General features: G+C 40.4%; 2 protein-coding genes across 3 annotated transcripts in view; one reads left to right on the forward strand and one right to left on the reverse strand.

The window, feature by feature from the left end:
* Positions 1-2,255: 2,255 nt before the first annotated feature.
* On the forward strand, positions 2,256-6,174 carry LOC122830917 (macrophage mannose receptor 1-like). The gene is made up of 4 exons (XM_044116713.1): positions 2,256-2,822; positions 4,309-4,665; positions 4,738-4,835; positions 5,841-6,174. Exons 1-4 carry the CDS (start codon positions 2,705-2,707, stop codon positions 5,982-5,984), a joined length of 717 nt encoding a protein of 238 aa, XP_043972648.1. The 5' UTR covers positions 2,256-2,704; the 3' UTR covers positions 5,985-6,174.
* A 7,419-nt stretch (positions 6,175-13,593) lies between these two features.
* The window catches only part of dcst2 (DC-STAMP domain containing 2), a 10,163-nt gene continuing 8,336 nt past the window's right edge, over positions 13,594-15,420 (reverse strand). Inside the window, exons 12-16 of one of the 2 annotated variants that reach the window (XM_044117327.1) lie at positions 15,095-15,234; positions 14,886-15,010; positions 14,377-14,470; positions 13,867-14,001; positions 13,594-13,774 (exon numbers count right to left, since the gene is read on the reverse strand). In XM_044117327.1, the coding sequence (XP_043973262.1) occupies positions 13,654-13,774; positions 13,867-14,001; positions 14,377-14,470; positions 14,886-15,010; positions 15,095-15,234 (615 nt within the window). In that variant the 3' untranslated portion in view covers positions 13,594-13,653. Of the gene's footprint in view, positions 13,775-13,866; positions 14,002-14,376; positions 14,471-14,885; positions 15,011-15,094; positions 15,235-15,420 lie in introns of those variants that run through there. The other variant, XR_006370663.1, reaches the window with a different exon arrangement.

The following is a 15,420-nucleotide window of genomic DNA, read 5'->3' on the forward strand; positions in this document are numbered from 1 at the left end:
GTTCCTGTTGGTTCTTTGTTGGTTCCTGTTGGTTCATATTGGTTCCTGTTGGTTCCTTTCAGTTCCTGTTGGTTCTTTGTTGGTTCCTGTTGGTTCTTTGTTGGTTCCTGTTGGTTCATATTGGTTCCTGTTGGTTCTTTGTTGGTTCCTGTTGGATCTTTGTTGGTTCCTGTTGGTTCATATTGGTTCCTGTTGGTTCCTTTCAGTTCCTGTTGGTTCTTTGTTGGTTCCTGTTGGTTCTTTGTTGGTTCCTGTTGGTTCCTGTTGGTTCATATTGGTTCCTGTTGGTTCCTGTTGGTTCATATTGGTTCCTGTTGGTTCCTTTCAGTTCCTGTTGGTTCTTTGTTGGTTCCTGTTGGTTCTTTGTTGGTTCCTGTTGGTTCCTGTTGGTTCCTTTCAGTTCCTGTTGGTTCTTTGTTGGTTCCTGTTGGTTCCTATTGGTTCATATTGGTTCCTGTTGGTTCTTTGTTGGTTCCTGATGGTTCCTTGTTGGTTCCTGTTGGTTCTTTGTTGGTTCCAGCTGGTTCTTTGTTGGTTCCTGTTGGTTCTTTGTTGGTTCCTTTCAGTTCCTGCTGGTTCCTGTTGGTTCCTTTCAGTTCCTGCTGGTTCCTGCTGGTTCCTGTTGGTTCCTGCTGGTTCCTGTTGGTTCCTTTCAGTTCCTGCTGGTTCCTGTTGGTTCCTTTCAGTTCCTGCTGGTTCCTGCTGGTTCCTGCTGGTTCCTGTTGGTTCCTGCTGGTTCCTGTTGGTTCCTTTCAGTTCCTGTTGGTTCCTCAGGTCTTTGTCTCTTGGTTGAATTTGAATGAATCGTTAGTATTTTCTCTCTTTGCATCCAGGATCGACTGTCAGCATCTCGTAACCAAATGGATTCTGATTAATGTGGTTTTTTTTACATGTTCTTGTTCGATTAAAGAGGACAGGCTGGACAGACGTGGGACGATTTAAAAAGGACGGATCGTTTTGATGCTTCACTCTTCAGGACCAAAACTTTCCGTGTTCAGGTTTGTATGTTTTTGATTCTGTTAAATTTAGTTTATTGTCATACAAGTTTACAAAGGTTTGTTATTAAACAGTAATTATATGAAACGATGTTAATTTTCATATGAAAATAAAAGTTCAATTTTATTTATGCAGAATTACAGTCATTTTTAACACAAAGCAAAACTTTTCAACTTTATTTCCAGAAACATTCAGATTTTTTTTAATTACATCTACTAATAAATCTACTGTGTATCATCAGATTAATAAATGGTTATAATGTAAATTGTTATTTCATCTTTTTGTGTTTTTATTGAGCTGTTTATAGCATTTGTAGGATTTTGTCATTTGATGCAAAAAATGTATTCAGAAAGTTAAACAAGTGATAAAAATGAAAGTTAATCCAGAAAACAGAAAAACGTTTCAGGACTTCAGCAGCTAAACATTTAGTTTGATAGTTTTAGTTTATTTGACTCAAATCTGATTCCAGATTTTCATAAGATGAATTACCTTCAGGTTTTTGTTTTTTCTGTCAATATTGTCATATTTTCCATGTGCAGCTCTCAGTCATGATGAACGTTGGACTCTCCCTCCTCATGATGGCAGGTTTGTTATTTTATGCTCCATATTTTTTATTAATATTAACAGACATTAAACTTTCTGCACATGAATTAAAAACTGATCAATTTATGTTATATTAAATAATTATTTCTTGATGGAGTATCGGCTTCATTGATTAAACCATTTATTCATTTGTTCCTGTGATTATTGCTACTTTTTGTCCTCCTTATGTTTAGATCTCCTGATAGTTTGGGATAAAAAAAACGGTGGTTTAGTTTTCCTGCTGCAGAGCTAAAATGTACAGATTATTTCAGATTGTGTCTCGATTGTTCATCTCTATCAGGACCTGATTTCCGTGTTTGTGGGACCCATAAGGGTTCTGATCAGGCTGGTCGGACTCCATCAGCTGCATCGTCTCCTTTCTGTGTCTCCAATTTAATCTGAATTTTTCTGAAAAACTTTCCAGTTTCATTAACTGCTGATCATTCATGGAGCGTCTTTAGAAATGCTGTATGCATTAGCATTAGCTAATTAGAATAAGCTGCAACTAATGCTAATACTGCATTACCAGCTAATGCTAATGCATTAGCAGCTAATTAATTAGCAGCTAATTAGCTGCAGCTAATGCTAATGTCTAGCATAAAGATGCTGTTTTAGGCTTTTCCCAGCATCCAATCAGATAATTTATTAGCAGAAATTAAGGAGAGAAGAGAAGCAGCTTCTCATCCATTTACAGTCAGATTCCTGGAGTAGAAACAGAAACAAGCTTCTGACTGCCGAGTTCAATTTATCTAAATAAACGTGTTAAAGTCCCGGCCACGAATCCCTGATCCAAACCGACCCTGGTTCTGTTCAGTGTCTCCTGAAGTTGCTGGTTGCTCGTTGCTGTAGTTCCCTCCTTCCTCCCTCAGGCCTGCTGGCCGTCTCTGATCTCCAGTCGGTTCAAACCATCCGGCAGTTCCGCTACGTCGGCCTGGCGAAGAACTGGAGCGACGCCCAGACCTACTGCCGGGAGAGGTTCTCCGACCTGGCCGCCATCCTGAACGCCGCCAACGGCACCGAGGCCCGGCAGGCGGCGGGGACCTCCCAGGTCTGGATCGGACTCTTTAACGGCAGCTGGAAGTGGTCCCAGGATGAGAACCGGCTTCCCCCCAGCAGCAGCGGCTCCATGTTCACCATGTGGAGCTCCAACGAGCCGCAGGACCGGAAATGCACGTTGCTCAGTAAAAGCGGGTACTGGTCCGCCAAGGACTGTGGAGACCTGAACGAGTTTTTATGTTATGATGGTGAGTCCTGATGAAGATTTATTCTCATGTTTGTAGCAACGGGTTCCTGTAAAATCAGCAGTTTATCGTCTGAACGATCATTTTAAATCTCACAGTTCACTGAAATCACTTCTCCATGAGAGAACATGAACAGTCCGCTTAGATGTTGCCTTAATGTGCTTTAATTCTTCTATTTACCTAAAAGTTGATTATCTTACATAAAACTTCATTAATACTTCAGACACTGAATAACTTTATCTAATTTTCCACCTACAGAAGTCGCCATTTTTTTACTTGTGCAATGCATGCTGGGAAGGTTATAATGCACCAGAAACTAAAAACAAAACTTTTAAATCTTTTGATTAAAAAGAATCAAAAGAAAACACCAGTTGTAAACGTAGTCAGTCCACAAGATGAGTTTTCACAAGAACATAAGAAATCTCATGAAAAACAACAGAGCAGCTTGTGATTTACTGTTTACAATATTAAACAGCTAAAACCATTAGCATGCATTTAGCTCCATGTTAGAGCTAAAACCATTAGCATGTGCTAAAGTGAAATGAGAACCAGATGGAAGGTAATGAATGGCTTTCTTTAAGTCCTTGTAGCACAGGGGTGTCAAACTCCAGTCCTCAAGGGCCGGTGTCCTGCAACTTTTAGATGTGCCTCTGCTGCACCACACCTGTAAAGCGTAATTAGGTCATTAGCAAGGCTTTTGAGAACTGATCTACACATTAAGCCATTTCATTCCAGTGTTTTGTACATGTGGCACATCTAACATCTGCAGGACAGTGGCCCTTGAGGACTGGAGTTTGACACCTGTGTGTAGCACCTTATTGTAATATATTGGAGCTAACGGTTTGACCCAGATGCTAACCATCAGCAGCTCTTTGCTCTTTGTTCAGTTTAGCATTTCCCATCAGCAGCAGCACAAACTGCAGCTTCTCCGGCCGAGTCCCTCCTCTTCCTCCGTTTGCTTCTCCTCTTCTTCAAATGAAGAACCAGTAACCGTAACTGGCTGGACAGAAGCACAGTGCTGCCTAACACACACCATCTACCCAGAATGCATTGCAGCATAATCAACATGGCGACATCCATGTGACAATGTTTGATAAAAACCAAACAGCTGACATAAATATTTCTCATATAAAGTGAATTTTGTAGTTAATTCTAGTTTCCTTTCATGAAGAGCAGAACATTTTATCAGGAGTTTTAAAGTTTTCTTTCTGTTCTGATATGAACTTTATGAATGAATCACTTCAGTCTCTCCTGATTTCCTCCGATTGTCTGAACTTGCGTTGCTCTGAGCAGGGAAAACTCTTGGATAGTAACTAGTTACATTTACTTCTACTTTTATTTGAGTAAAAATTTTTGGATTCTTCACTGAATGAAAAACAAACATTTAAACAAACATTTTACTTTTACTGCAGTACAAGTTTTTGGGGAGATGCTCCTAAATGAATGAAAATAAGAATGTGTTTAGTTTTAGTCGTGCTGCTTGTTTCAGGTTCCTCTGGCAACGACGTCCTGGTGAAGCAGAAGATGAGCTGGTTTGATGCTCAGGCGTACTGCAGGGAAACGTACACAGACCTGACCTCCATCAGAGATGTCATCAAGAACTACAAGATGACCACCCTCCTGCCTGACTCCACTTTCAACCTGTTCAACATTAGACCCCCAGCGGTGGCCTGGATCGGCCTGCACCGGTCCGACTGGGCGTGGTCCGACGGCAGCAGCGCCTCCTACTGGCCGTGGGCCGCCCAGACCACTACAGAGCAGACCGACTGTGTGACGATGGACTCCTCCAGCGGCAGCTGGTCCCAGCGGTCCTGCAGCGACAGCTTCAGCTTCCTCTGCAGCGCCGGTGAGTTTCCCCGGCGGCTCTGCAGGATCCCAGCCTGCAGGGCTGATCGGGCGTTCCTGCGTTTCTCTGCAGACGTCGTTCTGTCAGCGACCAGGGCGCTGAAGATTCGTCTGCAGGCCGGATCTGCAGACCTGAACGACCCCGCCGTGCAAGAATCCATCCTGCAGCAGGTCAGCGCTTCACAAACGGCTCCAAAAGTGTGTGAAGAAATGTCAACTTTTAGAATGTTTTCATTCACTATTCAATAAATACTTCATCCATTTGGAATGAATGCTGCCTCAGATCTGACTACAGCCACATAACATTTTTCATCACAACCCCTGTTTCATAGGAAAATATGAAATATTTTATATTAATTAATAGCTATGTCTGTTACAATAAGACTAGTTAATTGCATGATAAGTTCAAACAAATTCAGTAATTAACATTTGCATGATTTCTTTTTCTCTCTGGGTGATAAAAGTTTTGTTCAGAGACTCAATAATTCACTTTGTTTGTTGTTTCTGTTGTTTTGTTTATTTTGGATATTTAAAATGTCTTAAAGTTCCGGTGTTAGATATTTGTTCAAATTTAAAGTTTATTGATTTTTGAGAATATGTTCTTTAATTTTATTGCTGGAAAATAGTATTAAACAGCAATATTATAATTTATTATCACAGTAACTTCTGGGAAAATTTATCACCCAGCAAAATGTGTTTTTGCGACAGACCTGTTAATCAGACCAAACTCTTCTTTTATTCCACATTTTATTCAGACCAGCGTCCTGCTCTGAAACGTTTCCATTTGTTGCTGTTATGCTTCAGGAGCAAAGCAGCTGAATGAATTTGATTGGCAGACAGTCAGAAATAACATCTAAGACAATTATTTTAACTCATATTTTATTTTTTTAATGACTGAAAAAACAAAAAATTATGAGGAAACATTAAAGATTTAATTTATTATTTTTTGCGGTTTTTTTCTCCTCTTTCCTCTAACTTTTTGAGCCCCCCGCTGCGCCCCCTGGTGGTTCTTACTTTGAAAAGCTCTGAGTTATTAACCTTCCTGTTTCTGATAAACTTCCTGCAAAATTCATCTGAGTTTAAAACTCCAACTCAGAAAATGTGGAATTTAAAAAAATAAAATTCAGTGATTCTGGCGTTTATTTTCCTCCGGTTTGTTAAACTGTTTATTTCCAGCTGAGGGAGAAGATGGAGGAGCAGGAAGTGGCAGAGGAGGTGAAGCTCAGCTGGAGGATTCAACCTGACGGGAAGATTTTCCACCGGCAGCAGGAGGAAACAGCGCCCCCTGCCTGCGAGGCGGAAACATGCCACTCAGTTTAACACGACCACTAATTAGTTGCTGCTTCTTCTCGTTGGTCTGTGGTGTAAGTTTCTGGAAGTTATTGGTTTCCTATTTATGCTAATTGGTAACAATAATAACATTCATTCACAGGATAAATACTTTGTGATTGTTGGCATCATTTGTTGAAATATGTAATCAAATCTTTCATTAAAGCAGGTTAAAAATGTCTAACTTTTCACTTTGTTCACTGTCGAAGCATCTTATATTCAGAAACATCAAGTTACCACATTATCATCCTGTATGAGTATAGAAGCACGACTCAGACATAAATCAGATTAATAATCCTTTAATCTTCAGATTAATGACAACATACTGAATATAAAAATATTTTTAAAATTGTCACAGTTTTAGATGAATAAATGAGGACCGTCGTCTCCTGGATCTAAAAGGTTCAATCAGCCTGGAGAGAAACTCTAAAAACAGTTGTTTGAACAGATTATTGCTCATTTTATCAGTTAAATCTAGATTATGAAGATCAGAGGCAACAAACCTGAATATAAATGTAGCTAATTATGACGTCAGACAGACGGAGTCCACATTGGTTGATTACAATAGAAAAATACACAATTAAAAAGACACAAAAGCCATTCTAGAAAGGGGCTCCCATAAGTGCCAATAAACAGATTAACTAAGAAACAATAAAAATACAGGATTACATAAAAATATATAAATGCGTCACATTTTAATGTAGTTTTTTAAAGAGCAGAATGTTTGTCTAATTTTGTTCTGCTAAAAAATGAATTTAGCATTTTTCAGTTGGTGTACGGAGGGTCAAACATGACTAAAATATTACTAAGTAAAATGTAGTAAAATAAAACTGTTTGGTATAAAATTATACATAAGAAAAATGTATTTCACAGTTTCATAACTATTTTATGCTAATACATTTTCTGTAATTTCACTTACTGTTTATAATGAATGTTACTTGTTAATATATGAATAAAGGTTTTTCAAAAGTCAATTTACTTTATCATAAGCAACTAAGGAACAGTCAACAATCCATATGGATTAAACTATTATTGATTAATAATGATTATAATGAAGGAAGCTGTTTGTGATTTTCTAATCTGTCCCATTTGTTCTTCCATACGTTCAACTGACTGATCAATAAGAGTTTTTTCATCAATAATTTGTAAAGAAATCACAATCACTGAACGTGTTAAATTGAACATTGATGTTTTTATGTAATTTTTGTGAATTTATCAGTTGTTGTTGTTTTTCATTTCAGAATAAAATGTAGTTTTTCAGTTTTAAAGTTTATTGTTGCTGTTGGGAGTGCTGCACAGAAAAAAATTATTGATAATCAGGTATAAATGGGTTTCTGGCAAGAATGTGGGATTACTTTGATTTCAGTGACTGAATGTTAATGTCATCATTGGTCCTCCGTACCTTCACAGTAAAGCTCATGTAGAAACAATCTGTACTTTGATTTTGTTTTTGTTCTTTTCTGATTTAAGTTCATTTTCCATCTTCTAAAGTCATAGTTGGTCCTGCGTTCGTCACGCCTCTAAAATGGAAACACAAACAATGACTTAATTAGTTTTTTCTACACCGTCACGTGTCCCTGCGGTCCTGCAGCGCCCCCTCTGGTCAGGCTCCGGTGTGTCACTGCGGCAGGCAGTTGCACTTGACGCCCTTCTCTTTATGTGCGCTGCTGAACTGCTGCGCCGCCTGGTGGTGGATCAGCGACCAGAAGTGATCGAAGGAGATGTTCTGGTCCTTCTGGACTCCTATCTGGTCCAGAACCCGGTCCAGGCCGTCCTCGCCCTGCGCCGTCTGCACACAGGAAGCAGGAAGTCAGGCAGCACATCTGGAAACACTCAGAGCAGGAAGTGACGTCGGACCCCAAAACGTCCCAAGAATTCAGATCCATGCAGCGTAGAGGAGGCGGGAGCGGAGCTACAGCGCCCCCTGCAGGCAGCAGGACGAACTGATGTCAGAGTTCAAACTTCGTTTATCTGCAGATTGAAACTGAGCTAGAAAACTTCATGGATATACATGACTGAAATTAAAGAAACATTCTGGAAATGTTTGCATAAACGATAGCAATTATAAATATTAAGTATCTTTAGAAACATTAATCAACATTTCATTAATGTTTTTCATTATGTTATCATATATATTTTCATTTTATCATAAAAATATATAATCTTTAGTGTATATCTAGTTATCATAAGTTTTTGTTTTCAACTTTTCGTGGTTTTATTTTTCTTTCCTCTAAAGGACAAAAATAACTAATTATTACTATTATTATCTATGTTTATCTAGTTTTTTTAATGCTTTTATTGTTTTTTTTTTCAGTTTTACAAACTGTAAGTTGCGTCAAATAATGAAATGATCAACATCCATCCATTTTCTTACACCCTTCTTCCCTAATGGGGTCGGGAGGGTTGCTGGTTCCTCTCCAGCTGTGTTCCGGGCGGGGTCACCCTGGACAGGTCGCCAGTCTGTCGCAGGGCAACACAAAGACATACAAGACAAACGACCATGCACACTCACACACACCTAGGGAGAATTTAGAGACCAATTAACCTGACAGTCATGTTTTTGGACCGTGGGAGGAAGCCGGAGAACCCGGAGAGAACCCACCATGCACAGGGAGAACATGCAAACTCCATGCAGAAAGACCCCGGGCCGGGAATCGAACCCAGGACCTTCTTGCTGCAAGGCAACAGCTCTACCAACTGCACCACTGTGCAGCCCTAAATGATCAACATAATAAATTAAATATTTAATTTAGAAAATTAGTTTAAAATTAGTTTCCTTTACAGTTAATAGGATTTAAATAATGTTTTAAATAAAAACTGAATTATTTAAACAAAAACAAAAAAAACTACAACTAAGGGTCGGGGGCTTAGAGCGAGGCTTGCTCTGATTGGACAATGCTGCGTGACGTCATCGGTACCTTGGCGAGGAGCGGCATCTGTTTGGAGATGAAGGTCTGGAACTGGGTGGTGTTCATGGTGGGGGCGTCATCCGCCGCCCGGTGGAACTCCGTCACCATGGTGTTGATGGCCAGCTCCAGCTCCGAGTACTGAACAGCATCAGATTACGATCAATAATCAATAAATCACTGACGGTTTCAGCATAAAAAGAGCTCAGATGTTCACAAATAAACAACCAGTTCACGGAGCTTTGGTCAGAGGGTCAATATTTGAGCCTGATTATTGAAAATGTTGATTGATAAGCTGCCTCTCATACTGAGGTCGCTATAAGCGGCGATTTGACGCCATCTAGTGGATGAAGTGCGAACTACATGCAGAGGAAGCGCGCAATGAACTCAGTAAATAATCCTAATCATTGGATAGATTCTGCAATAAAAATATATATTTAGGTTAATCACTGTTTCCTACATCTGATGTATTAAAATACACAACATGAGACCAAAATTCTGTAAGTTATTTCCAATTTTATTTGCCAAACTTTAGCAACACTTGGCAACTAAAGAATGGAAATGAATAAAACAAAGAAGCAAAGTGTATAACTGGAGAAGAAGCAAAGTCTGTGCATCTACTTCGATTAATCAAGGTAGATTACTTCAGATTATAAAAAATAATATAAAAATATTGACTAAATAATTATTTACACAAATACTAAAACAATTTTTCTATTATTGTGCGAGTCTAAAGCCTCCTATGGTAAAGGAATATTTCAGTGTTTTTGCTTTATTTTTAACAATGCATAATGAAAATCAGTGTTTACTCTAAAATAGATGTTGAAGTTGAATTTGTAAAATTAATTTTCTGTTGTAAAGCTGGAGCTTTAATAATTAGCTGTATTTTAAATACTTAAATGATCATAAATAAAAAGAATGGTTGCTCAAAAACCTTTTCATCCAGCTTTAAAGTCTAATTTGAGCATCTATAAAAACATCTTCCTTTTTCTCTGTTTATTATTTTTATTGAGCTTCAAAAGAAGAAGAAATGTTTCGATTAAATCCAGTTTTCTTTTTCCATGTTTTCTGTCACCAGCAGGATTTTAAATTCAGAATCTGTGAGGCGTTTCTGATGGACTGAACATGAAACTGAGTTAAAACCAACTTCAGGATTCCCAAAGGAAACTGGAATCTCTGGATTTCCCACGTTTCCGCTTCACCTCCACCAGGAAAGACGGGAAGTTTTACGGAACAATCCGCAGGTTTCGTTTGTTTTCTCTGATCCAGGAAACCTCAGAGCTGCACTTTTATTTGCTTTTCTTCAGAGTGTGAAGAGCTAATCATCAACCGGACAGATGAGACTTTATGGAGCCAAACCAGCAGAACCAGGTTTCCTTTTCTCCAGAACCTTCAGTCGGGTTCTGGCCTCTGTGTATTTGGGCTGAAACAGCTGAATGAGATCAGCCGCATGTTTCTGTGAAGAGGGCGTCGGTCGGCTGAGGATGACCTCAGAGGATCTGCAGAACATTCCAGGCTGTCTGCACGATCCGCGCTCATATCTGAAAATATTCAGACAACCAGTCTGGCTCACTGCACAGAAACGGCACAGATTCTCTGAACTGTTTTGGTTCCAACCTGAAAAGATCCGTTCAGCCAGCAGAACCCAAAGCTGCGGCAACAAAATCAGTTTCTTATAGCAGATAAAGTGTATAAATACGTCCCAAAGGGAGAGTATTCACAGCCTAAACTCCAGTAACAGTAGAAATACTTCAACATATTTCTACTCAAGTAAAACTAAAAAGTATTTGGTAAAAAGTTTACTCAAGTATGAACAACTGATCAACGGTTAAAAATGACCTGATCAGAGAGACCAAATTGTACAAGTGGAGATTTTGGTATTTTAAGGACAAAGATGACAATAATTTATGTAAGTAACAAAAAATAACAAAATCAGACAAAATCAATTGTTTCCAAATCAGTTTCTTTCAGTAAAAACTGATGAAACGTTAATAGAAACTGCAGGTGTGTGTCTGAGTCTGGTGGATTTCATGTTTATTTTTCCTTCAGGGTAGAAAATACAGAAATTTTACTCAGGAAAGAGTAAAAATACTTCATGATAAAATTACTTAAGTAAGAGTAAAAAAAAAAACAGCATAGTAAAGAAACTCCTAAAAGTAAATTTATCCAAAAGGTTACTCAAGTAAAAGTAACTGAGTAAGTGTAACTAGTTACTACCCAGCTCAGTTTAAATCTTAAATTTCGTTACAAACTGACATTTTCGGTCTAAACTGTAACTGAAACACAAATCAAATTTTTTGCTGATAAAAAGTTTAAATAAATTATTTATTCTTTATTTCTGTGCAAATTTTCATGTTTTTGTACATTGGTTTAATTCTGCAATATTTCAGCTTAACATCGTTTCAGTGCTGCCCTCTTTGGTGGAACAGTGGTACTGCAGCTGGATTTCCGTGTCGGATTCTGATTGGTCGATGTTTACGTCACTCAGCTTCCATTTCGGCATAAAGTCTCCAAAAAAAAAAAAAAAAAAAAAAAACACACGTTCATGAAATAATCATTTTTGATTGATCGCAATTCTCTTCTTTCATAAAACGTGACTAGATTAGTTGCTGCCTTTTTCACTACAGGTTTTTTTTTTAAGGAGAAAGAGAAAATCACAAAATTTTTACCAGTCGCTTTTCTGAAACAAGTCATTTTTGAAAAAATTTTTTAGATTTGTTGTTTTTATATATATATATATAATATCTGATAAGGACACTATATTTGGTGTCCTTATCAGATCCAAACGGCTGAAATAATTTTCATTTAAAAACTTCACACACGGAACCATAATCCGGGTCAGATTATGTCAAAGATCCGAACTGTCCACATCCAGATCGGAACCAGAACCCATGAGTACCAACAGCCTACAGCAGAAACATCTACACATCTCTACCTTGGTAAACCTTCAAAATAAAATATTTCGATTGGATTAAACTTTAGTTTTCAGGATAATTTTTTTTTTAACTGTTTTTGGATCGTTTTTATCTGCCGCTCTTGAACGCAACTGTTTGAATCACTTTCCATTTCTGTTGGACTCATTTGCATAACGAGGTTCCTAATATGAGCCAATATTCATTAATTTACTGGTTAAATTTAAAAATCATGAATCAGAATCAGATAATTAAAAATCTTCTCTTAAAGCGCTGCCGCTGAAACCTGAAACATTTACAGAATATCTGCTGCAAACGCCACCGAACCAGAACCATCTGGACCAGAAGGGGTCCAGCCGGATCAGCTGCAGGTCATGGGGTCAAAAGGTCAGGAGGTCTCACCTTGATCGCCATCCGTGCAGCTTCGATCAGCGGCGAAAAGACGCGAGAAAAATCCGAAAAACGAGCGAAGCGACGGGGAGAGAAAAGTCCGGAACGTTTCCTGTTCGGAGACACGGAGTCCTCCCACTGACACACACACACACACACACACACACACACACGCACACACACACACACACACACACACACACCGAGGCTTTTATCTGATTTTCTCCTCAGTTTTCTCTCCTCGGCTCTCAGACACACCCAGATCCAACTGGGAGCGGACCAGTCCGAACTGGACCGCTGCTTTGTTTTTTCACTGCAGGGAAAAGTATTCACACCCTCACAACTGGGAGGTGTGAAAAATGTACTTTTTTTTTTTTTTTTTACAAATTAATAACTGATTTTTGTTACATCTGGTCAAATAAAGCTGAAGCTCAGGGTGTGAAGGCAACATGTATGGAACTAAACTGGGGCCAAAAAGCTTGACGTCTTTAACTAGAAAAAAGAAAATTGAAAGAAAAAATAGTATGTGAAAAATAACATTGAAACCTTGAATATAAATGATTTTGTATAGAAGACAAATAGTGCCACTGGGGAAAAATTACCTTGTATAGAAGATTAAAGTCAGAATCCTGAGAAAAAGCCAAAGTTCTTCTTTTTTTCTTCCAGTGTCCCAATTGTTGTTCCATAGTACGGAAGAACATCAGGGCCACTGAAAAAAAAAAATTCTGAAATCAAAAGTAAAAATTCCTTTTCATATTTTTCCAGGTCTCTAATCCTCTTCCATAGATTCAAGCTTTTTTCAGTTTAGAAATTAAATTTTGTTCAAAATATTCTTTTTGAAACTGAAGGAAGGCGTTTATTTTCCTTCTGAACATGTTTCTGTCAGGATTCTACTGGTTTAACTGGTGCAACATTAGTAGTTTGTAGCGTGAATTCCCCAGTTTAACCTTACTGGTCTCTTTTCCAGTTTGAGTTTTTACAAAAATCTGGATTTGCTGTTTTCCTAGAGCTAACTGTGCAGATCGTTTCTTCTTCGTTAAGTTGTTGTTTGTCCTAAAACAGTTTGTTTTTTTGTTAAATGTCTGAATTCTTAAAAAGACATTTTAAGAATCCAGATCCAGATCCAGATCCGGGATTTTCCCGCCGTTTGTCTTTCAGTTCAGTTTCGTTTGATTTTGGTAAATTATCAGCGTCACAGGAAACAGCAGCAGCCGTAAGCAGAGCTCTGGTCTCCTCTTCTCACACATCCAGAACTCTGAAACAAAGAAGAGTCCAGAATCCAAACCGAGTCGGATCAGAACCAACAGGAGGGACTTTCAGATCCACCTGAACGACTCCAGGAGTTTATAAAATAATGTTTTAATGTGGCAGCGTTCCGTCGTTACTACGGAGTTCAGCTGAAGGTAAAAATATGTTTAATATTCTTAACATTCAGTTCATTGCAACACCAGACTATTGGTTTCCATGACGACCCGGAGTCTGAACTTGGATCTCAGTGAGGGCTTCTGACGAGTAGGAGTCGCTGTCGGAGTCCGAAGACCCGGACCAGTCCTGGTACGCCGTGTTTACTTCACTGTCAGCAGGCAGAGTGGGAAAACAGACAATCAGGAGTTTAAAATGAAGGAACAGAGAAGTGGGAGGAGCTTCACCTGGACGAGCTGTTACCTGTGAGGGCTGACGTAGTCGCTGCTGTCCGAACCTCTGGTGCTCCTCTGCATCTCAGACTGGGCCGACCGGGCCGACCGGGCCGAGTTCAGGGCCTCCGACCACAGGGGGAGCCGCTCATCATCACTGGAGTCTCTGAGGGGTACAGGAGGAACCGGGTCAGAACCAGGAGGAACCGGGAGGAACTGGGTCAGAACCGGGAGGAACCGAGTCAGAACCAGGAGGAACCGGGAGGAACTGGGTCAGAACCAGGAAGAACCGGGTCAGAACCAGGAAGAACCGGGTCAGAACCAGGAAGAACCGGGAGGAACCGGGTCAGAACCAGAAAGAACTGGGTCAGAACCAGGAGGAACCGGGTCAGAACCAGGAGGTGTGTTTGGTTCTGGGTCGGATGTGATGGTTCTGCTGTTTTTCTGCAGTTCTGTCGGGTTTGGAATGGTTCGGGTCTGTCAGTGGTTCTGGTTCTGCTGGTGTTTCTGGTGCCGGTTCTGGGACGGACGGGACACTCACAGTTCCTCCTCGCCGTCGTCCTGGGAGGTCGGAGGTCGTTTGCAGACGGCGCAAACGTTTCCTAGGCTGTGGAAACACGTCCGACAGAAAACGCCTGGAAAACATCAGAACCAGAGTCAGGGTGCGTTCAGGTTCTGCTGGGATTTTCTGGTACTTTCAGGTCAGTCACTGAAAACAAACAGAAACATCTGAACTGCAGCTGAAGGATGAAATATTAATATTCCTTTGTGTCTTTTATAAAGCTACAGTCAAAAAAATGGAGGTTCAGAAAGTTTCAAACTAAATATTTAGTTTACAAGATACATATTTAGCTTCTATCTTTCAGCGACTTCTGGAGGATGAGATGATCCGATCTTCTCCAGGTTCTGGTTCTGACGACATTAGAATCTCATCTCAGAACAGAGACCCCCCACCGGCAATACTGACAAAATAAACCAAGAACAGCCCCCGACCCGGCAGGATGACCCCGGACCGAACCCGGTTCTGATGGGCCGCAGTCTGTTTCTCACCTGAGCATCCTGAGACGTCACAGACGCCGGTCCGGTCGTCCTTCTGCCTGATTGGCTCGTTGCAGCCCAGACAGGTGAGGCAGGAGGATCCGGTGAGGGAGGACAGGTAGCCTCCACCTGGCAGCCTGAGACAGAAACATGAACGGCTCTCAGCTGGACATTTAGTTTGGTTTGGATATAATCTGGGTTATCTGGTGGCGTGAAGGTACCGCCTCAGCAGCGCCTGCAAGCAACTGGTGCCGGCGCCGGCGGTCCGGTCGGCCAGGTGTCGGATCGCAGACATCCTCAGGGCCCGGCCCACAGACAGCCTCTCGCTCAGGATGTGCCGGTGCAGGAATCGGATCCTCTCCTGCAGAACACAAAGCAGGGCCGGTCACCTGGAGGTTCAGGTTCCCGCTCTCTTATTCGGGTCGCCGTGTTCTGGCAGCGTGGGAAGAGGATCCGGCAGGGACCAGAACCAGGCCTGTTTCTGCAGCAGGATGCATGCAGAGACAAGAGGCCATGTTGGAACATCAGCCTCTGTCCCGCAGCATGA

Source organism: Gambusia affinis, linkage group LG05 (assembly GCF_019740435.1).
Source record: "Gambusia affinis linkage group LG05, SWU_Gaff_1.0, whole genome shotgun sequence".
Lineage (NCBI taxonomy): Eukaryota > Metazoa > Chordata > Actinopteri > Cyprinodontiformes > Poeciliidae > Gambusia > Gambusia affinis.